Source organism: Chiroxiphia lanceolata, chromosome 25 (genome assembly GCF_009829145.1).
Source record: "Chiroxiphia lanceolata isolate bChiLan1 chromosome 25, bChiLan1.pri, whole genome shotgun sequence".
NCBI lineage: Eukaryota > Metazoa > Chordata > Aves > Passeriformes > Pipridae > Chiroxiphia > Chiroxiphia lanceolata.
Genome location: NC_045661.1, coordinates 360,649 through 388,129, shown reverse-complemented (window position 1 = coordinate 388,129; position 27,481 = coordinate 360,649). Strand labels below are relative to the sequence as shown.

Below are 27,481 nucleotides of genomic sequence, written 5' to 3'. Positions count from 1 at the left end.
TGCTCAGTTGGGAGTCTGTAAGGTGTTAAGTGCCAAAAGATAGAGTTCGTTGGAGTGGGGGAGAAACAGAATTGCAAGAACTGAGGGGCTTTTCAAACTGTCAAAAGTTTTTTGCTCAAATGCAGGGCTTGATTTCTTTGGAGCAAGACGTTCCCAAAATGAGGGAGACTTTGTAACAGTGCCCCTTACCAAGCTTTATCCTGACCTCCTCCTTCCAGTTCTTCCCTGTGGACTCTCTCAGCACCTGGAGATGTTGTGTTGCTGGGTCTGCTGCTGGGGGGGTGAGAAGTGTCCGGGGTTCATGGAGATGGAAGGAAGAGAGTACTTAGGTTGGTTTGTGTATTGAGTAGCTCCCACTTTCCTCCTCACACACGTATTTCAGCGGCTGGTTAGCAGTCCCTTTATTATCATATCGGACACCCGCGGATAGTTAAATATTTCATGCTCCAAAAGTTGGCCCTGGAGAGCAGTGGGGTGAGATTAAGTGTCCCTCTGAAATTCAGCACCGCAGCATTACTGATACATTCTTTGGGGATGATTCTGTGCTGGGAGAGCAGCGGCTGCAGAAGTGATAAGCTGGGATGAACTCCTCTTTGTACTCTGAAGGGAACTAAACCCCCCGGCGTGGTGCTGGGGGTGTGGAACCGCGTGTGCTGGGCGTGGAAACCTGTGGGAGGGTTGTGCCCCTGCTCCCCTCTCTGCACGGGCTGTTGCTCAGCTGCCTCTCCAACCCTGACTTGGAGAGAAGATCACCTTCTGTGGGAGAGGGGGGTATTCAGAGATGCTAAAAGCAATGTGGGAATTTGTCCTCAGTATGAGCCCATCCCTCAGTCCATTCTCTCCTCCCCCTCACTCCCTGCTGGGTCTCAGGGTTGCCAAAAAGATGTTTTCCTCTGCAGCTGCTTGGGCTGGAGAGGCTTCACTGTTAATTGCCCGGGTCAGTTTTACCACAGCGTAGGGAAAGAGTGCAGCAGAAGGTTTTGGAAGGACTGGATAATTCCCCGTGCTTTTATCTGAGCTGTTTGCAGCAGACACTGAAAGGGCAGAAGCCTCTGACTCGGCAGTGCTGCACAACTGCAGTGGTAGCAGAGGTCAAGTGTTGGGCTGCCTGCCCCTGCCTCTGCTTCCTCTGCTCAGATGAACCCTCGGAGCTGCTTCCTCCTGCTTGTAAACAACCCCCTCATTTCCGAGGTAGCCAGACAAAATCTGCCTTTGCTTCCCCTTATGTTTAGGTGAGGAAATCAGAGAAAGAATGTGAAAAATTCACATCTGTCTGCAATGGGGCAGGTCTCACTTTAAAAAAAAAAAAGTACTATTAAAACCTGAGGGTTTTGTCTTCCTGATTTCTGGCATAATGGAAACATTTTGTGGAATTGTTGTAGTCTGGCAGCAGCATCCTGTGGCCAGAGCACTAGTTTGCCAGTGGGAGTCACGGAGCAGCACCTGTGGGCATGACTGGGGATTTGCAGGATTTGTATGTGCAGGAAGGGGTTGGTCTAGGTGGTCATAATGGCAACAGTGAGATTTAAACAGAAATGCAATGTTGTCATTAGGAGTTGAATTAGTTTCCTGGATGGGATAATGCAGCTGGTCGGAATTGGATGCAACTTGCAACCTCTGAATTTACCAGGCCAACATAAACCCTTTTGAGCCACCCCTGTTAGGGATCGTTTGGCTTTTCCTCTGTGTTTAGGGGAAACAATGACATATTTATATTTATATTATTCTCTTAATAGTCTTTATGCAGGCGACTAAGGAGGGAAGTGATCTCTGTGCAGTTCCCAGCTGTAGCCAGCAAGCCAAGGGCTCTGCCTGCCAGCCTGGCCAGCAGTAGGTGTGCAGGGAGGGATCTGGGGTGTCCCTGGCAGATGGGATCCATGGCAGAGGCTGAGCTGGCACTGCCCTGGGCCGTGGTGCCTGTGCTCAGCCACCCTGATGGGGACAGCAGAAAATCTGCTGCTTGGAGGCGAAGGGTCACATCCCTGCCCTGGCTGAGCACTGCCAATGCCCTTTGTTGGAAGTGGAAGGTGGTGCTGGCTTTGCCAAAAGGGCGGGATGGGGAAGGAATGATTCACTTGGCAAAGCTCGCTCCTGTTCCCAGTTGCAGCTCCCCTACTCCAAGGACTGACCTGGAGTGTTGCTCTGTGCTGCCCAGGAGCCAGTTCAGCCATGTCCTGTCACCTCCTGTCCCTGCCCCTTCCTGGGAGTCCCTGTGGTGGGAGCTCTGTGCGAGCCAGGCACTGAAACTCTCTCATCACACAGCCATGCCTTTCCCAGGAGAAAATGCTCGGTCCCTGCTGGAGTGGGAAGCAGAGTGGGGGCAAGGAGGCATGTGAGGGGTAGAGCCCACAGTCAGCATAAATACACGAATCCTTCCAAACCTGGCTGAGGGCTGAAGTGATAGATTTGGGTTTTGTCATTGGCTCATGAATATTGAGCGGGTGGGGATGATCTTGTCAGCTCACAATAACCTATGTTTGCACCCCTGGGGTGGGGGGCCTCTGGCACCTGGCTCCACTCCAGCCCCACTTCCAGAGTGGATTAACCTGCATCTGCTCTGCCTTCCTCCTCTGCAGAGCAGCTCCAGCCCTGCACATCTGCCTGGCTCATGCCCCGGGCTCCCAGCAGAGATCTCTGCAGTCAGGCCTGGGGCTGCTCTTCTGCCTTGTAGGTGTTGGTAAGAAAAATGATATGTTAAGAGATCAGGGCAATGAAAGAGGCAGGCTGCTGGGAATTAGCCTCAGACCTGGCTCTCTACATCCCTTAATCCTCCACTTCCAGCTGCCTATCAAGTAAGTGGCTCCAATGCTGAATTTTTAATGATCGTGGCACTCAGAGGTTCCAGCATCAACCTCACAAAATGAGGTGGTTCTGTGTTCTGACTTCAGCTCTTCTAGGAAGAGATTAAACCTCCTTCAAAAGTAATTTAGGGAACTGAATAAAACAGGCATGTTACTTTAGCTTTTTTTAGAAAACAGGAGGTGCACAGTCCACCACTTTGATGCATTTTTTTCCCCCAAGTGAATTAGTTGAATAACTAATGAATATTCTGTAGCTATTTATGGCACTGGACATTCATCTCTCATGACTAACTGCAGTGGTGCTCTATGTCTCCTGTGAAAAGAATGCTTTCCATCTGCAGTAACCATGGATGTGGTGTTTCGCTGATTCCTGACCTGCTTTGGGGGTCTTAATGTCCCCTAAGGGTGGATGCCAGGAGCAGATGGCACTGCTGTGGGTGCCTCTAAACCTTGTCAGGACTGTTGGGTGTGCAGTACTCAGTGGAATCAGTGCCTTAATTACAGGCTTACAGTGGAGGATTAACAACATTTGCATCAAAAGGTGAAACTTTCAGAAAGCTCTTGATGCAAAACCTGCCACTGCCTTAAAACACCCAGGAGTAGAAATTCCAAGCTGCCAGCCAGCACTGTTGAAAGAAAATGCAAATATCTCCCTTGTTCCTCAGGCAGAGCTGCTGGTTCTGTGCCTGATGAAGTTGCATCATGAGAGCTCAGGGGTTTGTATTCTGAGCTCCTGCCACTCACCTGCCCGGAGGGGCTCCTGTCACACCCCTCAGCACCCCTGGCTCGCCCTGCACGCTCCGAGGACATCCCTGCCGTGGGGGCACGAGGCTCAGTCCTCACTTCCCAGCAGCCTCTCCTCCCAAAATGTTTCATTTATTCTCTTGGTTCAGGTGTTAAAGTCTCAGCACTTGGCTTGCCCCAGGTGTGGCTGGTGGGGCCGGGCAGGGCCCCTTTCGGAGCACGGTGGCTTCATCTGTCCCTGGTGTCCCCTGCCCCGAGCTGGCCCTTGTCCTCTGCTCTCCTTCCAGTTTTCCCTTTGCCTGAAGGGGTTTATAATTCATTTTTGTCTAGGGAGAAGCAGTAACAGGGTCAGTATTTTTGGTCTGATTTCTGCTAAAAAGGCAAGGTCATCAGGATCTTAATCACCTTAATTATTGGGCTGATTATTCTATTATCTCTGGATCCCAACATTTCCTCTTGTTTTTCCTGTGCTAAGGTCAGGAATTCTTACATCATCCCTCGTGTCCAATCTCTTGGTGAGATTTCCTCCATCCTGATGAACTTTTTGAAGTGAAAGCTTTTGTGTTGCCACCATTTTTATATCTGCTGCAGAGGGGCAGCCTGTGGAACTAAGCCAATCCAAGCCAATATAAGACAAATTAATGGTTTTACAGGTTGGTGTGCTGGTCTGAAAGGCAAATGCATAAACCAGGCTTTTCTCCTGTGTTTAGCAGCAAGGGTAAGACACAATAGGGATGATATTTGCCAGCTCTGAGAGTTGTCTCAGTCCATCAGAAGCAGATTGGTGACTCTCCCTGGGGCAGGTCTGACAGGGCAGTGAGACATGGCAGGTTATTGCTACCTGGTGGGGGGAGCCTCCCATCCACCCTCAGAAGGGTTGTGAAAGTGGCCTCAGACAGAGGCAAATGCTTCCTGACATCTTCTTCCTCGTGGGTCACCCCCTCAGGCTGCACGTGGAGCTCTGTCAGCAGGAATAGTTCAGCAGCTCCATCCACCTCTGGGGGTGCTTCTGGTACCACCTCCAGTGAATGAACTTGGTATTTGTGAATCAGGAGCTTTTGATTCTTCTGTGTGAGCGATGGAGCTCTGCCGGATGTTTTGGTTATGTAACAACCTCGTGATCGTTTTGGGGACGGTTTTGTTTTTTGAGAACAGAAATGTCCGGCTGCAGTGCCCTTACTAAATCCAGTCCTTCATTATGTTCTCTTCCGCTTTACATTGCATCTTCCAGCACTTGAGAAGCTTTTCTTTTCAAAGTCCTCACAGCTCTCTCATCAGCCTGTAAGTGACTTCCCTGTGCTGCTTCGTGTCCCGCAGGCTGGAGCCAGCCCTGCCCCAAGAGCATAACCTTGGTTTGGAGTTTGTGTTGGGAGGAGGGAATACAGACAGTGAATTGGTTCAGTATTCTTCAGGGGGTTCTGCCTTTTTTATTGTAGCTGTTGTCCAGCCATTTCCCTGCTGTGGGCAGATGTGTTGCTGCATTTGACCATTTTCTTGTCATGTCAATGTTGGATTTTACTGGGTGTTTGTCAAAACAACACTGATATTTGGAGGGCTCTGAAAGTGCAGATTCCCCACACACTGTTGTGAAATTGAAGTTTATGCTGTAAGTTCCTTTTGGTATGTGTTTAGATTTGTAACTTTGGGATTTGTACTCAAACATAGGCTGGAGAGTGGTATGAAACAACAAGGCCTGGTCCTGATCCAAATGAGTTTCTCAGAGACCATATTAAGCCTGAAATTGTGTTTGCCTTTATCACAGTTGCAGAATGATTTAAATAAATCCCAAACTGAGCAAGTCCTCATGCTGTGTGCAAGGCACACGCTGCTGGGGGAGGATGGGACACAGAACACTGGAGTTCAAGTGCTGAAATGTGCCACGAACAACTGGCTGTGTAGTTTAGCTTTGAATTAATAGATTGAGCATTATGTTTTCCAGGCCTTTGGTGTTTGTTATGCTGAGTTCATACAGGCTGGTGTCTCTTGGAGACACAGAATATATTGAGCGATGAAATATGAGCCGCATGCTCCATGGGATGGTGATGGGAGAACATAAGCTGAAAGATTGTAAACTGAACCAGAAGTGGTTTATGGGCTGTCACCAACCTACAAATGAGACTCATGGCTCAGATCCAAATTTTCCAGGACTGTACTTGCACTGAGGAGTCAGCAGGTATTGTCCCAGACCCTTCTCCTGCTCCATCCCTTTCAGAGTTTCTGGTGGATGCTGTGATCCAGCCATCCCTCTGCTCCAGGATGTATCCCAGCAGGGGCTGAGCAGCCTCGCTTCCTCCTTCAGGGATGAAGTATCAGTCAGTGATGTACTTGGGGTTTGCTGTGGTATTGGTGCAGAATGGAAATGTTAGTGGTTCTGGGCTGCCCCCGCATTGCCCATCGACCTCACATACCCCTAGTTCTCCCCTGGGTTTCAGAGGTGATCCCCTGGGCTGTGATGGGGCTGGTCAAGTTGTCACTGGGGGTTTTGTTGTGCTCAGAGGGCTTTGAAACTGTAGAAGCAGCTATAGTTGGGGGTTTGGGTTTTTATAATTTGAAACCAAATCTGCCCCATCCCCTCGTTATTAAAGCTTAGAAATAATGAAGTCTTAACCCCTGACACTCTTCTGGAATTGCAGAAATTTAAAAGACTGATAACCTTTCCACCCAACTTTGTAAGTAGCTTTCCAGTCTGAAATCTGGTGCTGGAACTGCTCTTGTCTGCAGAGCTTGAGCCCTGGGTGAGTTTATACAATAGGTTATGAACCCTCAGTAATAAGGATTTATAATGAGAATCCTGCTATATTCTTAATTATGCTCCTGCTGCAGGGTGTCATTACAGTGCACTAATGCCCTCCATATGGCAGATAGCGTGCATTTGGTTCTGTGTGGCTTTATTTAATTACAGACTGTGATCTGAGTAACTTCACTGCTCGGGCCCGTGCAGGAGCACTGCAGTTCATCTCCCTCGTGCTCAGGCCCTGCACTAGTGCTTTATAATCCACCAATTTGGGAAGGGGTCACAGAGGAAGCAAAAGGCATCAATCCCATGCAGGGTGGTGAGGCCCTGGCACAGGTTGCCCAGGGAAGCTGTGGCTGCCCCATCCCTGGAAATGTCCAAAATTGGATGGGGCTTGGTCTAGTGGAAGGTGTCCCTGCACTTGGCAGTGATTGGAACGAGGTGGCCTTTACAGTCCCTTCCAACCCAGAGCATTTGAGGGTTCTAGATTTGTTTTCTTCTCAGGATGACCTCGCTGTGTCCTTGGCAGCCCCTGATGCTTGTGCAGAGACCGAGAACAAACTCCTGCGTTTATGGTGAGGGTGACTGTAGGGGTTTTCCAGCTGCAGGTGAGGTTTGTGAAACCCCTTCCAGAAAACTCCAGGAGCATTGAGATGCCACAGAGGCTGGTTGAGTGTCACCCTGATGGGGTGCTGCTCGATCTAGTGATCTCCTTGAGGCCATTGGCTGCTTCTGCTGTGAGAGCTGTGAGGTGGGGAATCGCTGTGCAGGACTCCAGTGTCAAAACGTCCCCTGTCCTGCAGCGGGACAGACCTTGGCATACCACGTGTCCTCCAGGCTGGCTTGGCCTCACTGGCCTTCTGCAAACAAATGCCTCTTCCTCCTTTAATAGAACTCTGCTCAGGACAGTTGGTTTTGAGTAAAGCTCTGTTTTGGACTCACTGGCCAGTTGCTATGTGTCCGTGGCCGCCTGCCTGCATGAAGAGCTCACCCCTTCCCTGGCCCCGGGGGACTCTGGGCCTCACCCTGCTCCTTATGGCAGGGCACTTTTATTTTTCAGCAAAACATAGGCAAATATGAAAATACATCCAAGAGCTTCAGTCCTGGTAACTGCTCTGCAGCTCCTTCCTGTTGTATCCCTGGTTTGACTTTAATGATTCCCCATCCTTGCAGCCTTTCCTTCTCCCAGAATACTTCAGCTCTGCAGGACTTCGTCTCCTTTCCTGGTGGGGTTTCAGGGCTCATTGGCCAAAACACTTTCCCAGCATAGAGCTACCTGCCCCTCTTGGTAGTATTAATTTAGGAGGCAAAAGCATTTTGCATTTTTATTTCTATGGGTGTGAAAACAAATAAATAATTAAATCCCCACCTCAAACTCACCCCACAGCACCAAGCACAACCAGGGACAGGCATTTGGTGCTTCAGTGGAAAAACACAGGTTAAGCCAAAACAAACCAGAACTGAGTGTTCAGGCTACAGCTAAGTCTGAGCTGCAGCGCTATATTTAAACATGGTATTTTTGTATTTTAATAATTCACCAGTGGGAAAGAACAACCTAAAAAACTGTAGTGTAGGCTATTTCCAAGGTATCTTCTGTTCAACCCCAACTGAGTGCTGGAGTGCAGGTGAGGAAAGGCTGCAGAGGACAGGGATGCTCTAAAGCATTGGTTCCCTCTCTAGGTTTGTCCTTCCCCTCATTTTTCTCTTTGCAGCCTCCTAAGAGTTAAATTAAGCTGGTCAGCCATAAGCCCGTGTTTCAGGCGGTGTGTGACTGTGTTTGAGGTGTTTGCTTTTCGTGGAGAGCTGAGGGCATGAGGCAGGATTTCCCTCTGCATTAATGGTGATAGTTGTGACTGTGTGTAACTGTGACTGATGCTTGGCAAAGGAGGGCTGTGAAAGGTAATCCTCTGCCACGTGATTATTTAATTTCCATTCAGTTTTATATAGCACAAGGCAACTCTCTGCCTTTGAGGAAAAGGTCGTGGGTGTTTCAGTGCTGCAGAAGCACCTGCGAGTCCTCATGGTGGTGTTGGGACTGGCAGTGCCAGGGGCTGAGCCTGGGCAGCATCAAGTCTCTCCTGAATTAGGAAAGGACAGCACAAAGTAAACAAGGGAACTTGGCTGGCACTCGGAGTTAATTTGCAACTTGAATCCAGCTGGAGATTCCCAGACAAGGTACAAGAGCAGCTCCAGCTCGGAAATGTACCTTGTCCTGAAGCTGATGGACACCAATCTGCAAAACTTAACATCCTTAAAGTTCTAGAGCTTAAACTGAATTGACCTCAAGACCCAAACTGTGCAGTAAGTGCTCAGGATTGCAGCAGTGTCCCAGAAATCCTCTGCAGCCTGTTCAGTGTCTGTCTATGGGAAGGAATAGAACAGCCAGTACCAGAGCCCTGATTCTGCACCATCCCTTTATTTCCTTCCAGTCCTGCATGGCCACAATGCCCTGATGGTACCTGAGGGCACCGTGAAATTTGAAGGTTTTGCTGGGGAGCATTTGCTGCTTCAGGGAGGCAAAACCATCTGCTTTGGTGGTTCTTGCTGAAATGAGCCCTGCAGAGCTCAGGTGTCTCCCAGCAGTTTCAGCAAAGATCACATTTTAGCCCTGGCTGTGTCCAGGGGTAGAGGAGCAAGGAATGTTTTTGCCTTTAAGACAGGGTGGGACCCTTGTGTGCATTCATTCCAAAACCCATCTTTAACTGGAATTTCTTTTTAGGTCATACTTCCCTTTTCTGCCATACATGTTTGGATTCTGATTATTTTTTCCCAGGCTGTTTTTCTTATCTCCCAGTAAATGGACATTAGCTGTATTTCAAGCCCAGTAGAGGTGCTTGTCCTTATGGTTTTCCAGGGGTGGGGATCCACATCCTTACTGGCCCTGTTACAGCTCACACAACTGCCTTCTCCCTGGTGAGATTTAATGCTGCAAGTGCACTGCCTGCTGCTCCCTGCAGGCAGGAAGGGCTTTATGGAGATCTGCCTTGGCAGGAGTCTTTTAAGCGGTTTTTTCTTTGTTTCACCAAGTCTCTAGCAGAGGTCAGCTCCAGGCTGCCCCTGACTGTGACCCCAGCCCCAGGAGCAGGTTTGGGGCTCATGCTGCACCCGAGTGGAGCATCACACTGGGATCCAGGGGTGAAGTCCAGAGAAACTTGGACTCCTTCCCCAAATCTGTCCTCAAAGGATGAGGGGAAAAAATCCTGTAGAAATTAAGGTTTATTCCCCCACTCTGTGGCCAGTTGATGTGTCACTGCACATTGGAAGAGCCTTGCAGGGGTATTTGCTTGGGAGATTTCTGTTTGGGAATCTCACTGGAGGTGCTTTTTTTTTCTTTATTTTTTTTTAATTTTCTGCTCAGTTATAGACTCAAGACTGGAGTCAGCAACCAACCCCAAGCCTCTTGAGTGTCTTGTTGCTCTTTGGAAAACAGTGGGGTTCAGAGCTGAGGGTGTTGAAGGGTCTGAATTGACCAACTGAAGTGCAGTTTGTCAGGTCTTTCCTCCTGTAGAACTAAACTGGTAATTGTCAGTCCTCCATCCACTGCATTGCACTGGAAACCTTGATTTACAAATTCTACTCAAGAACTGTGTGAACAGTTTCTCTTCTCATTTAAGGAAGTCTCCTGAAGTTTCTATGGAAATTGCAACTTGCATTAATTTATTTGTTCACATGTGTGGCAAATGCAGCTGTTTCCATGCAGCTCTTAAGGGGACTCAGGCCCATCTCAGCATAGTCTGTACCTTTTTTCCCCATTGCAGGAGGTTTACCTGGAGCCATGGACTGTGGATCCCCTCAGTTGGGGATGGAGCTGTCTCCTGCTCCCTCTCCTGGGTCCTTCAGGCATTTGCCCCGTGGTGCTGCTCTTGCAAACAATCTGTTTTCAAACTTTTTGGAAGCATCTGCTCTTGTAGGGGTGGTGGGAGCATAGCTCCATGCATAGGGTTGGGAAACATGGTGATTTAAAAAATAAACCCAAGGCAAGACAAAAACAGCCAACAAAATGCAGAGCCCAGGGAAACTGAGCTCCCAGTCTGCTCTCTGAGAGGGAGGTGGTGATGGCATTCCTGCAGCTTCCCTGCTGCACAGGAGCTGCATGCTCAGGTGGTGTGAGCTGAGGAGTCTGGGGCTCCTTCCTCACCCCTAGTGCTCTGCTCCAGAGGGATGGTTTTGTTGGAGCTGCTTATTTCCAGGCTCTGGCAAGTTGTGGAAGGGAAGGCTCTACAGAGCACCAACTTCTGCAAATCCCTCTGAGCCATCCATCCTGATGAGGACTTTCCCAGGCAAAGTGTCCAGGGTACCTCTTCTGGTTCAGAGGTACCTTAACATCCTTCCCTGAATTTCTTTGGCTGTCATGTGGCAGTGAAATCCCAGGCTGCTTTACCTTTTTCTGATTTATGAGTAATGCAGCATGTGCTTTTTTTATTTCCAGATTGAGAAGATCATGAGTTCCATTGGTGAAGGCATTGACTTTTCCCAGGAGCAGCAGAGGATCTCAGGTGTGTACTCAGCGTGTGTCCATCTGTCCTGGCAGTGCTCTACACACAAACAAGGTGCTGATCTCTTTAACCTGCTTTGGCTCTGGGAGGGAGAGGAAGGCTCTGGCACAGGAGGAGCAGACCTGGGCTTCCCATGTGATGCTCAATGCTGCTGCCGGGAATTTTAATTCAACGCTCTCCAGGAAGATTCATTTAATTTTACAGAATGCAGCTGCAGGATTGTCCTCCTGGCTCCTTCTGTGAGGGCAGTAGCTGTACTGAGCAGGGTTGGGTCATGCCAGTGGCAGGTCATTGCAGGTCCCACGGTGTCTGTGCCCTTCAGATGTGGTTAATCTGCCAAGTGCCTCAGTGAGGGTTATCCTGGGCATTCTTGAAGGCACCTGTAGGTATCAATACTCACTGAATGAGGCTCTTGGAGGACACGTGCTTCCCTCTGTACTTAAAGTGTGAATTCCTTTCTCTGCCTTTAAATCCTGAGCAAATGCAGAACTTGAGCTTGCTGGAGAGCTGCCACCACAAGGGATTCTGTCCTTTTAAATCCTTCACCTCCAGGCTGCTGCCGCAGAACGGCTCCGGGTGGGCAGCAGCTCCTCCTGATGAGATGCTAACATGGATCTGCACAGGCAGCTCACATGGGCTGTGACAGAGCTCACCTCGCACCCATTTGTCACTCAGGTTTTTGCTCAGGTGAGGAGGAAGGCACTGTGTGTTCCCAGTGCAATAACCTTGTTCGGGCTCCGTGTCCCAGGGTCAGGTGGCTTTGCAGAGGAGTCGAAGCGCTGTGTGAGTTTGGGCTCAGGCTGTGGTCTGGGCTGCGATGGATCAATAGTGCCAGGGAAGGGACTGACATGGAGGGGAGAGGAGGAGCCAGTGCTCCCACAGATCTGCTCTCTGGCAGCCTGGAGCTGCTGTGTCCTGGAGCTGGGGGTTTTCCCACAGGCTGTGCTCTGCCAGGCTTGGTTTGGGATCCCTCGTGTGCAGGTTGCCTGCTGGGCACACTCCTGTTTGTCCCTCCTTCCCCGGAGCGGGCAGAGCTCTGCCAGCCCTTGCTGTGGGGCTGACGGGACCCAGGGAGCTCCCACACATTTGGCTTTTGCTCCTGGGGGTTCGTGGGGTTGTAACAATTTGGGTCATGGTAAATGTGCAGGGAGCTGCAGGGAACTTCCCAAATGCTCTCATCCTCAAAAATGGGTGAGATTTGAGGATATTTGGGCTCCTGACTACTTTGGGGTCTGGAAGGGTGAAATGCCTTGCTGGCAGTTACTGTGGGGATAAGTGTGTTTGGAGCCTGTTTGTACAAGCAGTTACTGCCTCGTGTCTGGGGAAAGCAGTGGGTAAGGGCTGGCAAGGGCTTCTCAGGGCTTGGGCAATCAAGGAACACCATCACTTTGGGGATACCAGACTCCACCTGCCCTTTGCCTTAGAGGAGTTCTTGGCCTTGGAACAGACGTTTGTGTCTCTCTACACCCAGTGTCCATGAGCAAACGGGGTGATGTTGGTCAGGATGGAGCTGAGAAACAGGAGTTTCAGTCACAAGTTGTGATCAGGCTCTTGGCAGGGGGCACAGGGACTGGGATTCTTTTGTTCTTGTGTCATCCTTGTAACACACGAACAGCTGAACACCCAATGTATTTGGGGCTTCTTTATTTTCAGCCTGGGATGTTCTGGGCATCTGTTATCCTCTTTTCCTTTTTAGAGGAAACCCCTCCATTCCATCCCTCTGAATACCTCCCCCCATTCATTCCGTCATGACTTGAAGGGGTTTTATAAACAGAAAACCTGTACTTGTGTCACTGTAGGTTTCCCTCTTAAAAACAGAAATACATTTTTGAGCACATGAAAGGCTGAACAGAGTAAATAATTTTTAAAATTAAATTCAGGAGCTCAGGGAAAGGAGCTGCTGTGGTTTCATTCCTCCTGCCAATACCCCGACTGCTCCCAGGAATGCTGTGGTAGGCACCAGGCAGTTCCTCACCTCTCTCTTGATAAATGAATTCTGAGCCAGCCACAAATCACTTGGAACTGTCAGAGCAGACCTGTGACATCATTTTTTGAAAACCCCAAACCATATCATCCATCATCCAGTAAATATTGAGGAGTCAGTGATTTCCACTGGAGAGTTAGGGAGCTGCTGCCTCCCTCCCGGCTGTTGCGGCGGGTGGGAGCGCTGGGAGGGGTGAGAGGATGAGGAGAAGGGAGGGACGGGCAGCGCGGGGCTCGCCGGCTCAGACAAAGCCGCCGCAGCCGCTGGCGGAGCGCAGGGACCGGCGGAGGGGAGGATGGAGCCCGGGGGAGCCGGGAGCCCGTGGGACACAGTCCGGGTTTAGTTGGTGCCCCGGTGCACAGGCTGGGTCAGGGGAGGGGGGGCAGAAGCCTTTTGTGATCTCGGCACCGCTCGTACGCTGGAAGGACCGGCCGGCGCTGCCCAACAGCTCCCTGGGCAGAGCAGCAATCCCGTGGAGCAGACAGCAGGAATCACCCCAAGAATCTGCAGATGACACCGTGAGCTCTGTGTGTGCAGCCATTGCAACAGAGCGGGGAGGGATGGCTGGAAGGTACCAAACCGCTTCAGCTGACCAGAAGGTTCAAAGGAAGCAAACTGGGGTCTCCTGATCATCCTTTTCTTTGCATCCACGGTGGAAACAGATGTGCCAGGGAGCCTGAAAATCTGCCTGTCTTGCATAGCAAATTCCCTGATGAAAAGGAGAGCTCTGAACTTTTTTTCTCATATTTAAGGTCTCGAGCTTTTCTAGAGGAGAGTAACAAGTCACTGGACTCATCCCAAGGGTGAAGGAAGGGAGAGCTCGTCCATACGGCTTCCGTAGGTGCTGGGAGGAATCTGTCAGAGGCTGAGGGGAGGTGGCAGGGCAGGGCTCGGACTTGAGCTGCTGCAGGAAGAGGAGAGGGTGTGCTTGCATTTGCTTGCTTTTTGTTTTGATGTGGTTTGGAAGCAGGGAACCGAAATGCCTCCTCCTGCAGAGCTGCTCCTTGTCTGAGCAAGGGGCTCGCTGCGGCGGCTGCGCAGGGCTGAAGAAAATGAAGGAAGGTCAAATCCAGGTGTGCACCCAACGCCTGGCAGGGCTGGAGGTGTCGGGTGAGAAGGGTCCCGACTGCGCTGTCGCTCGGTGCAGCGGCAGGGCCGGGCTCTCCGGGGCAGCCAGCCCGGTCCGGGCAGTGTGCTGGAATGCCACCCGGCTGGGGCACTGGTAGAATGACAGTGCCAGGACTCCCAGACTCGTGCTCGGGATCCCCATGACACGGTAACGGCGAGACAAAGCCCCTGCCATGGTTTGCCTCTCTCAGGACTGCTGGGAAGGAAGAGCACAAGCCCTTTCTCTCTGCTGCTGCAGTCTGTGCTTCCTTTGTCTTGCGTGTCTTCCCGCGGACAGCCTGGGCTCCTGCTGCTGTTCCGAGCGTCCGCCGTGTCTGTGCTGGCTTGGCTGCACCAAGCTGTTTTCTCTCAGGCTGCTCTGCGCTCCCTGCTGAGCAGGGGATGCATCTGGAGGTGCACGGATGAGAGGACTGGAACAGCTCTGTGCATTCAGGAGCGGCTCCGCTCCCTTCCCTCGCACCTGCAACTGCCTGGGAATGCCTCGGGTGGAAGTTTGCTGTTCTCCTCCCGCCCCCTTCTGCTGAGCCAAGGAGTGGACCCGCATTCCCGTGGGGTTGGGCTTCATGTGTTTGTCTGGCGAGGAACTCAGGAGCCCTGACAGCAGTGCCTGTGATCTCGGCGCCCCAGCAGTGCTTCTGAACCTCTGCCCGGGCGAGGAGTTTCTTTTCTGAGTGTGAACTGCGGTACAGGTTGCACCCGGAGCCCACGGAGGCACTGGAAGCTTGTTGTCCATGGTCTGTGCACACAAGAGCAATTGTCTGCCAGCTGATTTGTTGTACTCTGAGCATAATTTTTTGAGTTTCTTTATGGTAATGACTATGATGTGGCAATGCCATCTGTCCTCCTCAGAGTGCCGCTGCTACCGCCTGAACGGTTTCTCCCTGTTCAAGCGGCTGCCGATTCCTCTCTCGTCAGGTTCGCGGATGCTGGAGCAGAGCGTCGGGGAGTGGCTGGAGTCCATCGGCCTGCAGCAGTACGAGAGCAAGCTGCTCCTGAACGGCTTCGACGATGTTCGCTTCCTGGTGAGTGTCCGGGAGGGACCCCGGGCTCTGAGGAGCGGGTTGGCCAAAGCTTCCCGCGCTACCGGTGCCCCGTGTCGGTGCCAAGCAGAGCTGGTTCTGCTGCCCGGCACAATGGTCTTGGGGGCTGTAGAAGGTTTGGCAGGAGGAGTAGATGAGGGTTGTGTTGGGTCTTCACATTTAATTCAGGTGTTACTGCTTTTTCACTGGAATTTTCATAGAAAATTTTACTTCATCTGCCCCCTAAATATGTACTGTTTGATTTGCTCCAGAAATGTGAACTGAAATTCGCTGGTGTTTTGAAGGAGTCCCTGAACAGTCTGTGCCCTGGGCTGTGAAGGAGGCAGCAGACTTCTTGCTGGAACTGTACTTGCTCTTAGCATGCAGGCAGGATGTTAATGAACTGTACCTAATTACATTGACACTGTTGGCTCTGAAACCTAATGATGACAACACAGTACTGCTCAGTGATGAGGGTTTCTAATAAAACCAGGGTCTGTAAACTTGAAGCCGCATCGTGTAAAAATCTGAGAATTCGTGTGGAATGCTGAAGTGCAAAGATGGAAAATCTTGGTCCTGCAGGAGAGTTCTCCTTGCATGGATTAAAGTAGTGCTTTTGATGTGGACTCTAAGTTTGGCAAATAACAAAAAATGGATGTAAACCTTTGGAAAAGTCATTCCGGTTAATGTTGCATCCTGCCTTGGAACGGTGGGGATCCCTCTGGTACTGGGGGTGGTGCGGAGAGGTGACACCAGGAAGGTGTGAGGGGCTTTGGGAACACACAGTGGCCATCAGTGATGGGGAGGGCAGGGGAGACAGGTGGAGAGAGACAGGAAACCAGGTAAGGGCATGGATGGAGTGCGAGGAAGCGACACCTGAGCAGTGGCTGTTGGGCTGCTTCGGGGTAGGGTGTAAATAAGCTTTAAAAAATGACCCAACCAACAGGATAAATGTCGTGGGATCTATCCAGATGTATCTCCAGCAAGCAGCTGATCCCTTCATCTGGCAGAGTCAGTGTTCCCCCCAGAGCTGTCGTCTGCTGTGGTTTTCCCCCCAGTGTCCCACCAGGCTGGTCCCAACCCCCAGTGCACTCCCGGCTTCACTGTGCTTTGTGTAGGACATTCAGCTCCGTGCGAGGGTCCCCGGGTGTGCTGGGACAGTCTGACATGACTTCTGGGGTGCTCTGGAGGTGGTGCAACAAATTTAAATGAAATAACCCTGTAGATCCTTTTGGGATGCCCTGCTGATGGATCTGTGACCGTTATGGGGTTGGTGGCTGCTCTCACCCAGCAGTGGCAGATAAAATGCTGCTCCCCTGCCTGGCCAGGGGTGATGGACCTCACTGAGCTCAGAACTTCAGTAGCAAAGGTTCCTGTGTGGTAGTGTTGGGTACGTGATAGGATTTGCTTTTGTCATGGCTGGATGTTTTTCTTCCCTGTCCAGTGCTGAGTGGCTGCTCCCAGTGCAGCAACTGGCTGCAGCTCAATTCAGGGAATGGGACACTCCTTGCTCATTCCTCTCAAAGGTAAAAGGTCAAATAATTTCACAAAGATTTCCTGCAAACCCCTGCTGATTTCCATTTTACCGCTTATCCCTTTTCCTAGGGAGTTGATTCCAGCGCCCGTGCCAAGCCTGGCTTTAAATCCATTCATCCCAGCCCTGGGAACTCCAAGCTAATACATCAGCCCAGTAGGAAAGTAAAATTATTCGGAGTTTTTTCCTCTGTGATGTTCCTTGCCTTCAGTTTCTGGTGTTGGGGAAGTAAAACCATCAGATACAGCACAAGTGAGGAACAAGTATTTAATTTGGTTCTGCTGGTGATTTTTGATGTTCTTGGATGAACTATTAAAATTGCAGTGACCACTGAAGCTGGGCAGACCAGGAGCACTGAGTGCCCGAGGCGCTGGACGCCTGTCAGGCTGCTCAGTCCTCCTCTTCACACAACCATTTCTGTCCTACCTGCCCCTTCCAGTGGCTAACAAAGAATATTCCAAACTAAGTGGCATTGCTTTCCTGGAGTTAAACAGTTTCTATAAGAGGATTAGTCCCTCTTAGGGCCTCACTGTGTTCAATATTTCAAGGTCCAAAGAACACCAGGTAATGGTTTACAAATCGCCAGATGGGCTGTGAGGCTAATTAAGTTTTAGTAGCCAAAATTAGGAAGTTGGAGTCCTTTGATCCGGTAACAGTTGTTTTCTGTGCAGGATTTTGCTTTGCATTGTTCCCTGCTCATAGAGCTGCAGGGTGTTCCAGGTGCCAGGATGCTCCTTTTGCTCCAGGGTCCCCCAGGTGCCATTTGGGGGCAAACAAGAAGCTTTGCAGGAGCAAAGTGTTTGATGTGCAGAGGTCGTGCAGCTGCAGAGCAGGGCAGTGTCCTGAAAGAGCCCTTTAATGTACTGAGGAAGATACTCAGCCTGTAGCAGATTACAACTCAGAAGAGGAGTAAGAGCAGACACGAGGAGCGTGTCCTGTCACCGCAGCGGGGACAGGGAGAGCCAGTGTGTGCTGGCACCAGGCACTTGGTGCTGTTCTTCCCTGGAGAAAGAGGTGTTTAAAGTGCCCTGTCTGCCCCAGGAGTGGGGCAGGGTTGCAAGAGACACAGACTGAGGGTGCTGGCCTTGCTGGTGCTGCTCAGTGCTCTGGTAGCCTGTACTTCAGCTGGTTCTGGTTTCAGGGATTCCTGAATCCCTGAGTATTTTCAGCTGGCTCCTGTGTTAATTTGCACCCTGTGTCACAAGAACCTTTACCACCAGGTAGGGAAATGATTCATGAACGCACCGTGTGTAAAGGGAGTCTGAGAAGTGCTCTGTAAATATATTTGGCTTCTTAATTAGACATTAATGTAGGAAGGCAGAAACAGGCATTGTTTCCAAGAATAACACTTCCGTTATTTTCAGAGCTCCAGGGATTGGGGATTAGGGGATTAGCTGAGCTCTGGCCACACACCAGCACTGTTGCTGGTGATGACTCTGGGCAGGCTGCACCTCGGGTGGACAGTGGGGAGGGAGTGAGGGTCCTGCTCCTCTCAGGGTCTGCTGTGCACCAACAGCTGAGGGGGGCTCTGGGTTCCTGCAGCTCCTACAGGTTTGCAGTGACTGGGAACCGTGAGCGTCTCCCAGGCTGGGCTGTGAAGGGGGAAGGTGCGGTGTGTTGGAGCCAGGGTGAGCTGGCAAGGTCCAGTGGAGGCCTCTCTGCTCCTGAGAATTCCAGCTCTGCATCTGGGACAAAGTTGATCTTGGTCTAGTGTTGGCTTCACTCAGGGATGGGTATTACTTGCACAAGTCAGCAGGATTATTTAGACATTGATGTGACGTGATGCCTTCACCCATCTACGTGTTTCTGGAAGGGACCGAGGTCTACATGGATCTCAGATTGTGTAATCTTTCAGCTTGGCTGAGGGAAGAAAGGGGTGATAAAAGATAAATTTAGGTAGCTTAGTTTTCCAAAAGACTTGAGTTCTCTTTTCACATCTGCACATTGGACCACATCTCCGTGTCTGCAGAAATTCTTCTACTCCCTTCAAGTTGCCTGCAGTAGCTTTGCTGTGTTTATGGACAAGGCAAGGAAGAGGCTTTCCCTGTTATTCTATTGCTCTCAAGCACAAACCCCACTGTCCAGGGCAGCAGCTTCTTGCCCTCTGGGTTGCCGAGTGACCTTCACAGGCAGCACCACTGCCACGGGGCAATCACACTGGGACACTCAGCTGCTGCTTTTCATATGGAGCTGGAACTGGGCAGCAGCCTGTACAGGCAGCTGGGATTAGGAGGAGCTCAAGTGGAGATGGCGCTTCCAAGTCTTCTCTGCTCTGCAGCCCGCTGGGATTCCTTCATTAGAGGGGAAAGTTTATTTGTGCGGTGGGTGAACACAACTGAGCCGAAGCTGCTGCCAGTGGCTGTGCTGTCCTTGACTTAGCAAAAATACAGCTCTGCAAGTAGGATAAAATCCTCAGCAGAGCTGCCTGCCAAATGTGAACAGCTCCAGTGAACCAGGAATATCCCACCACCACCGAGGAGGAACAGCCCCACTGCCTTCCACGTGGAGGAACGTGACCCCGGGGTGTGAGCCAAGTTCCAGGAGCCCCATTGCCTCATCCCTCACCAGAGGAGGGAAATGAAAGGTAATATCACAAAACTGCACCAGTGAGTGAGAAGTGTCATCCAGAAAAGTGCACAATAAATGGACTTAATTGTCCTTGGCAGGTAATGAGCCAGGGAGCAGGAGAACAGAAAAAATATCACAGGAATATGGACCAAGAGGGTTTCTGCTGCTCCTGGAGCTTGGCCCCGTTTTGTCAGCTGTGGTCAACAGTGCATCTGCTGCAGATGCTCCACGTGGGAATTCCATAGGAAATGAGCTTTGGGATGCCCAGTGCATTCCTGGTCCTTGCAGCAAACAGGGAATGGCTGGGGAAAGGCCAGGCTGGACTCTGCCCTTCATGAGAGGGAAGGGACGTGGCCACTGTAATGAGAAGGAATTGCAGTAATTGATGGTAGAATTTCCCCACAGAAATGGGGAGGGGAATGCCATTACCTGCTCCCTCACACAGTGTTTTGTGATCCCACAGATCCTGTAAATGTGTCTGAGATGTTTGCAAAAGCTTTTCCCTTCCCTTGGGGCACGGGATAGTTGCTGCTGCCCCCGACAGTTTCCAGGCTGACATCTGAGAAGGGCAAACCCTGTGTGCTCTGGCAGTTGTACCACTGTTCTGGAGTTGAACATTTTATTCAGTCCAAAGGTATTTTGATACACAAATGGGCAGGTAAAAGAGAATATAAACCATTTTTTATGGCTTTTTTTTTATTGTTCAAGCCTGGATTCCCATGGAGTGTGTGGAAAGCAGCTAATGCTGATTCAATGAGACAGCGTCAGAAAGGGAAATCTGTTCTCTGCATGTAGTGCCCTGGGCTCCTCTGGTGGGGGGGTTATTTATTTTTTTATAATTGGGAAGAAGTGGTGGAAAATGATGGTGTTGGAAGAAGGGCGTGTTCGCAAATAATTTAAAGTACTGACATTAAATTGATTCAGAGCAATTCAGTGCCATGTTACATTATCCTGCAGTGGTGTTCCCTAAAGGAAGAGCCTTTCCTTTCTCTTTGCCCCTCTGTGTGTGCGGGAAAATGAGGATAAATACAGAGCTGAGGCCTTGGCTCAGGTTGACTCACCTGGCTGGGTCTGTGAGCAGGTCTCAGGGCTGCTCGTGTCTGCCCAGGCTGAGAACAGCCCCTGCTGCCCAGGGACAGGGTGTGCATGGAGCTGGGTCTCCTCTGCTCTGCAGATCCCTGGGATTTGGATGTGGACTCACACCTGCATGATCTTCATTCTCACCTGGTATCTGCCCCACTGGAGGATGTGGTGGCTCCCGTGTCCTCAGTCACTAAGCTTTGCCTGATCCACTCCTGACTGGCCCAGCTTGGCGCGCAGCTGCTGCTCCCCTGGGCAGCAGCCAGGCTTTGGGCGTGCTCTGGGAGTGTGTCTACCCCAGAGCTTCTTTCTATTTTCATATAGAACTTGTCATTTTATAGTAGCCATCTGGGGAAAACTGAACTGACATGTTCCAGTAGCTGTTTGCACCTAGGAATGATCTGGTAGGATCAGGAACCCACCAGAGACCCCTAAGAGGGTTTTACTGTGTCTGCTGGTGGTGAAATGCAGCAAGAACATGGCATGACTGCAGCTGGTGGAGGCAATTAGTGCAGGGCCAGGTGAGCCCCCTGCAGCTCATGCTTGGGCTGGTGTCAGGCTCTCCTCAGCCAGGCAGAGGCTCTAGGGTGGCTGGTTCTGGATTTGGTCCTCCCAGACCCGTGAACAGCTTTGCCCTGAGCTCCCCAGAGCCAGTGGGGGTAAGGAAGCCCTGCCCTGCCGGCTCCTGGCCATGCTGCCCTGCAGGGATCGTGGTCGGTCCAAGGAGTGCCTGGCCTGGTTCACACCAGCTGGAGGTACACCACCAAAACAGCTTTCATTTGTTTTTGTGACATGGGGCAGCAGCCACGTTACACAGCATTGTCTGTGTGTCACTGCTGCAGCCCCCAGGAATGCGTGTCTGGGTCCCCAGACTGGTTGTGCCGCCCTGGACGAGCCCGTAGGAGCGGAGTTGGACCCTTGGGTGAGGGCCTCTGCCAAGCCCTGAGTGGGAATTGCTTCTACAAGAAAATGAATTTTGTTTGGCAGCTCCCTGGTGGGTTCCAGCTGGTCCTTGGGAGGTTCCCAAGGACTGTGCTTTATCCACCATGGGATAAAGGGGTGTTTGGGGTGTCTCTGGAAGGGAATGGTGAGAGCAGAGACATGCAGGGATCTGGGGCTTGAGGAGGTTTTTTGATCTGGGAAAACGTGGCAGAGCTGAGCCAAAACTCCCTGGATGATGGAAATGGACTCCATGGGGAGCAGCCAGGTTGGAGTGGATTTTGAGGAGCAAAGTGGGTGGACCAGAACTGGCAATTTAGAGGATACTTATATTTGATTTATTAGTAGCTCCAGGCCCCATAAACATTAAAAAAGCCATTAAAGTAGCAGTTAATTTTTTTTCTCTCAATAAAATTGCCTGGACTTGACAACCATGACCGATTCCCTCCGTTGCCATTGTCACACTGCCAGTCTGCATGGGGAAGAAAATTAAACAAAAATGAAGTGGCTGTGTGCTAATCTCGGATTTATTGTAGGGTTTTGTGTATGAGCCCCTTCCCCGGTCGATGCTCTGTGGAGAGCTGAGGCTTCGTTGTTGTGCCCGTGACTAAACAAATCTTTTCTTCCAGTTTTCACTGACCTACCCCAGACTGCAGATGCCATTAAGGGAAGGCACCAAACCCTGTGGATCATGAGGCCAATTACAAATGCAGATTTATGTGACCAAGTGGGGTCCCCTGGCTCTGAGACTGGGGTGTGGGGCCCAGCTGTGGGGTCATCAACCCAGGTCTGTGCTGAACTGGATGTGTCTCCATCTCCCACATCGAGGCTTTCGGTTGCCAAAAGCAGAGCAATAGCAGTGACAGCAGAATCCTCGAAAAGATGCAAATTGTCTCAAATGCACTGAGGGGGAAAAAGAAAAAGAGCTTTGTATGCACAGAGAACCTTCAGCTGGAGCTCTGCTTGGGATGTTTGCAGGAGCCTTTGGAGTGTGTTTGGGTTTTGCATCTGTTGCTTTTAATAGCGGACACGTCCTGGTCCCCGTCCTCCCTCCCACCATCGCCCAGGCAGGGGCTGCTCACGGCAGCGCCGGCATGAGCCGAGCGAGGGGTTGGGGCCACGGCACTGCTGGCCCAGCCACGCTTCCCTCACGGAACAGTCCGTGCCTCAGGCCCTTCCTTAGCTGGAACGAGAGCGTGGACAGACGCCAGGCTCTGGGGAAGAAGCAGCATCTGAAAATTGGGTAGTTAAATGCCTGCAGAGTGTCCTGCTGGAGGAGGAATCTGGCAGATTTTGGCAGCGCTGCCCTTGGCACACTCGCTTTGGGGTCACCTCAGTAGCAGGAGGAGATGCTGCTGCTGCCAGGTAACCTCTGACTGTGCTTTTCTCCTTTAATGACAAACTTGGAGCCTCACGGGCTGTTTAATTACACTGCAAGAGGTGAAGCGTGACCAAAGCCGACCCTTCCTCCAAGAACTCCTTTCTCTGGGGGGGTCGGGTGCACCAGCATCCTGGCGTAGACCAGGAGAGGACATGGGTCACTTGGCAGATCCCTGCCCTCCCTCGGGGCGATGTGGAGGGCTGAGGTGGGGTCCAGGAGTGCCCCTCATGGTGGTGTGTGTTTGTGCCTCTCCACAGAGGGGGCTGTGTTTGGCTCAGAGGAAGCTGGAGGCCAGGTTGGGGAATGAAGGTCCCTCTGACCACTTAGCAACCATTCTGTGCCAGTGGGAGCTGGGATGGGACTCGCCTTACCTGGTTTCAGATGTCTGACTGAGCTGATCTTTTGGCTCTTTGGGTTGCCAGCAGGAGCAGAGGAGTTCTGTCCTGGGTCATATGTTGTGTTCCCCATGTCTCTTCCCTGGCTGAGTGCATGAGCTCAGGGAGGAAATTGTGCTTCTGTGTCCATTGCCAGGAAAAAAATTCAGCCTCTACTTTCTGGGGGATTTTTTTAGGGATCATCCCACTTCTTCTGGGAATAAAAAATTGCCAAAGGTTTTCCTACCAAGGCTGATGGATGTGTGCACGTGGTGCTGCACTGAAACCTGGATTAGTGCAGGGATGTGTGGTCCAGGGACAAACCCTTCACAAGCCACCTGCAGTGCAGGAAGTGCCAAGGGCTGGTTCCTGACAGAGCACAAGATGAGGTGTTGGGATGCCCCTTCCTCCCCCAGGGTGGGTGAAAGTGAGAGCTCTGGCCCAGGTCAGCCCCGAGCCACCCTCGCTCCACTCAGCCCACAGAGCTGGGGCAGCCAGGAGGAACACGCAAGGTAAAAGCACTTGTCACAAGAAATAAAATTGGAAACACGTCTTGGGAAAGTCGTTTTGATTCTAATTGGCATTTCTGAGGCTGCTGCTGGAGGCTCCTGGACTGGGCTGATGCCAGAGCACATCCCAGAGCTCTGCTCTCCACACTGAGCCCGTCCTCAGAGGACCCAGAGAGGGGCTTGTGGGAGCCAGGGCCAGTCTGTGCCCACATCAGGGCATCTGCTGACCTGTGGCAGCACCAACAGGGACCTTTGGGTAAAACCAAAAAGCAGCAGCGGTCCAGGCAAAGCAGCTCTGCCCCTTGGCTCTGAGGGTGTGTTGGGTGCAGACAGGTTTAAAGTCTGGTTTAAGCAGCTCCTCTGTACAGCTGGCAAAGGTTAAAAGATCTCTAGTGTCTTTGCATTTAATTATCTCTTTTAGTGGCAGATTATTGTCTTTCATGGGAGATGAAATCTGGATGGGTTTGAAGGACATTTCTCCTGCACCAGGGGCTGAAATGATTTGTTCAGAGCTGCTACGCTTCGTCTATCCTTGTTAAGTACCCAGGGAATATGGACTGGCACCAAGGGAATTTAATGTGACATATAAAAATAAGGAGTGTTGGAGAAAGCTGTAGGCTTCACAGTATTTAACTACCTTGTATCCTTGCTACATAGCAAGCAGCTTTCCTTGAATTTGAGATGCCAAAGGTGGAAGAACACCTACTGCCTTGCTGTGGGGCTGGCACTGGTACCCTGGGAGAGCAAGAGCCTCTATCCCTGTGCTGCTCATGTGGCAGTGCTAAGGGGGATTAGCACCAAAGGGCTCAATGTTGGAAAGTTAAGCATGAGTGAAAATGTAAATAGGCTCAGCAAGCTTTTTTAGTTTTTATACGTGAAAATTACGCATCACCATTGTCACAGCTCATTTGGTTGCCAACCATTCCTCCTGTCCGGGTGGCACGAAGGGAAGGGCTGGCTGTGAGCTCAGCCCTTGCCAGCATTGTCTCTGTGCCTCCCCAGCTCCCAACCCCGGCTCTCTACAGAGGGATGGAGCTGCAGGGCACCAAGATGGGCAGGATGGGAGAGAAAGCAGGCTCAGGCATCAGGAACTGCATATTTTGGGTACCCGAGGTGTGATGATAACCTGCTTGGGGACTTCAGTCCCTTCCCGTGCTCCTCCCCAGGCAGGTCAGTAGTAGCTCTCCAGACTACTCACAGGAGAAATCCCATCACTTGCTCTAGCCCTCTTTGTCCTTTTCAAAAAGCCCTTCTGAAGCCTCTCCCTCTGGGAGATGAATTCCTCTCACGTACACTGCCTCCAAGGACCTTCTGGCAACCCCTACAGCAGTGCTGCAGCATCAACAGTGCCAGGTGAGGTGCCTGTCAGGGGAGTTAATCCCCTTTAATCTATTCCCTCCTCCCCTGAGCCGAGCACACAATTTCCTGCTGTTACAGGAATGTACATTAAATGTGGCTCTTTGGCTTAAAATTTGTGAGAAAGGGGAGGGATGTTTCCATCTTTCTGGTGAGATGCTGCTGCACACCAGCCAGAGGTCACTGCCCCAGCAGCAGCAGCAGCCCCTTGTGTTACTCACGGGGGCTTTGTTTACAATCTGACAGAGCTGCTCTTGTGCACCAAAGGGGCACCCTTACTCATTTTGTGCAGTTGAGGGGTGCACAGAACAGCTCCTGTGACGTGGTTCCATCTATGCATGGTGTGTTATGTGCAGCATCACCACCCAGGTGAGCCCTGGTGCCCTGACTCCTCCTGCTGTTTAAACAACTCTCAGACAAATGTCTTTGTGCTGCAGCTGTTGGCTCAAGCTCTGCCGTGGTGCTGCCCCCCAGCCCTCCAGGAATCGAGTGTCTGGAGTCCAGGCTGCCAAGGAAGAGAGATGCAGTGGAGCCACAGCCACGGGCTGTGGAGACCTCTGCCTCCCACCACCACTGCTCTTGTTTGCTAAATGACTGTAGTCTGGGCTCGGGCAGCTCTCCTGTGACCTGGGCATCTCTTACCTGTGGCATTAATTCCCTGTTTCCCTGAACACTTTTCTGTGGCCGAGGGAAGCAGCGCCTGGGCTGAGCTGTGTGCTGTCCTGCCCTGCTGTCCTGCCCTGCTGTCACCATGCCAGGCTGTGGCAGGGGCAGGAGTGATGCTGCTGAACAGGGGCTCATGAACCAGGCAGGAGCAGGGACATGCTGGCAGCAGGGATGGCTGCTCGGTGGGCAGCTCACTGCCTTCAGCTGCTGCATTTAAGCAGGTTTCACTCAGCAAAGCACACAATCTGAAATCCCACAAACGTGTGGATGGGAAGAAGTAGGAAGCACTTGCTGCCCTTTGTGGGGGAGGCCTGGCAACCTGCCCCTCACCTTCTCCCCGCTCCAGCCGGCCCGTCCCCCCACAGCCGCCTTTAATTGGGTTTCTCTTAAAAAAACCAAAATGTGGAACAGCGAAGCACTGTCAGCACAGACCTTCTGCTGGGACTCTCTGGGGAGCAGAGGGAGGCAGGGCCAGGGAGGGGGTCTGGACTCGAGCTGAAACCTTTGGTCACACAGCAGTGTGGCTCTGCCAGCTGTGGGGAGACGTGCCCAGGCTTCCTGCTGAGCTCTGCCCAGGTATGAGGGCAGGGAAGCAGGTTGTGGTGGGTGGAGGCTCTTAAATGGGGGCAGAATCTGTGTGCTCCTGCTCTGCAGGGGGAAGGGGGCAGAAAATGGGCTTTAACAGTGCAGTGTGTGGTGACTGGAGCATCTCTGCCAGAGCGGGTGACTGCCTTCTGCCCGGGGCTGGAGGAGACACCTGACCTTCCCCTGCTCCCAGGGAAGGCAATACAGGTTTCTCTGTGGCTGTGGAGGGAGGTTGAGCAGAGCTAAGGGGCCCTGCTCGGGCATGGAGGGGACTGGGGTTTGTTGTCCCCTGCTCCCGTGTCACTCCCTCCTGTCCCCCCCACAGGGCTGTAATGTCATGGAAGACCAGGACCTTCGGGACATTGGGATCGGGGACCCGCAGCACCGCCGGAAGCTGCTCCAGGCTGCTCGTTCCCTCCCGAAGGTGAGCACCGATGCCCTCCATGGAGCAGGGACAGGGCTTTGCCCAGCACGGCTGTGAACTCAGGGGAAAACAAAAGCCAGTCCCTGTGTCTCTGGCCACAGAGGGATCTCAGGGGCTATGGGAAGGGTTCTGGGAATAGCAGGGAAGAGGAGGATTATATTGGTTTGCCAGGCTATGCGGATGGTGGTGGCTTCATGCTGGGGAGAGGGTGGCTGTTCCTCCTGCCAATCCCAAGAGCATTTCTCGTTTATACAGTGATTTTGTTACTGTAAAGTGCTAGTGGAGATGCGCTGTAAACTGATTTTCATTGACCCTGTATCCCTCAGGATCCCTGCAGCTTTTAACCCCTTTCTTGTGTTTTCACAGTTGAAACCCCTGGGCTGTGATGGGAACAGCCAGCCGTCAGTTCCTGCATGGCTCGACTCCCTGGGGCTGCAGGATTACATCCAGTCCTTCCTCTCGAGTGGCTACAGCTCTATTGACACTGTGAAAAACCTCTGGGAGCTTGAGATAGTAAATGTGAGTGTTGCCTCTCTCCGGCCAGGGCACCAAGGTCCTACCCCCTTCCCCGGGGCTGAGACTTGCCATGAGTCGTCTCACGAAGCCACTTTGTGCCAAGGGCAGGAGAGCCCACGGTGACCGTGGTCTGTCCCTGCAGGTGCTGAAGGTGAACCTGCTGGGCCATCGGAAGAGGATCATCGCCTCGCTGGCAGACAGGCCCTACGAGGAGCCCCCGGCCAAGCCGCCGCGGTTCTCACAGCTGAGAGTGAGTCCCTGCTCGTGGTCCTTGCCTGGCTCATATGGCTGTGAGGGCATGTCAGTGCTGGGAGAAATGTCCAGTGTGTCTGTTCAGCTCCTCACCTCATCCTCTCCAGCCACCCAGGCAGCAAATAGCAGTGCAGGCGTGACCCTGTGATTGCAGTGAGTGGGGGAAGGTCACACCCAGCCCTTGCAGGTCAGCCTCTGGATGCTGTCCCACAGGGAAGGTCAGGCCACTCCTTGGGATCAGGTGCCTGCACTGAAGGGGTATAGGGTGCCACCCCCACCTCTGCCCTGCACCAAGGGGAATGCTGAGCCCACTTCCTCACCCTTGTTTCCTGGCCAGCCATGCAGCAGTCTTTGGCAGGCAGGAGTGTCCCAGCCCATCTGGAGAAGGGCT

General features: G+C 51.9%; 1 protein-coding gene across 5 annotated transcripts in view; it reads left to right on the top strand.

The window, feature by feature from the left end:
- ANKS1A (ankyrin repeat and sterile alpha motif domain containing 1A) overlaps nt 1-27,481 on the top strand; it is an 82,190-nt gene that overhangs the window by 44,902 nt on the left and 9,807 nt on the right. For all 5 annotated transcript variants that reach the window (XM_032710799.1, XM_032710796.1, XM_032710794.1 and 2 more), the window contains 5 exons: nt 10,709-10,775; nt 14,803-14,909; nt 26,224-26,322; nt 26,689-26,841; nt 26,981-27,088. In XM_032710799.1, the coding sequence (XP_032566690.1) occupies nt 10,709-10,775; nt 14,803-14,909; nt 26,224-26,322; nt 26,689-26,841; nt 26,981-27,088 (534 nt within the window). The remainder of the gene's footprint in view (nt 1-10,708; nt 10,776-14,802; nt 14,910-26,223; nt 26,323-26,688; nt 26,842-26,980; nt 27,089-27,481) is intronic.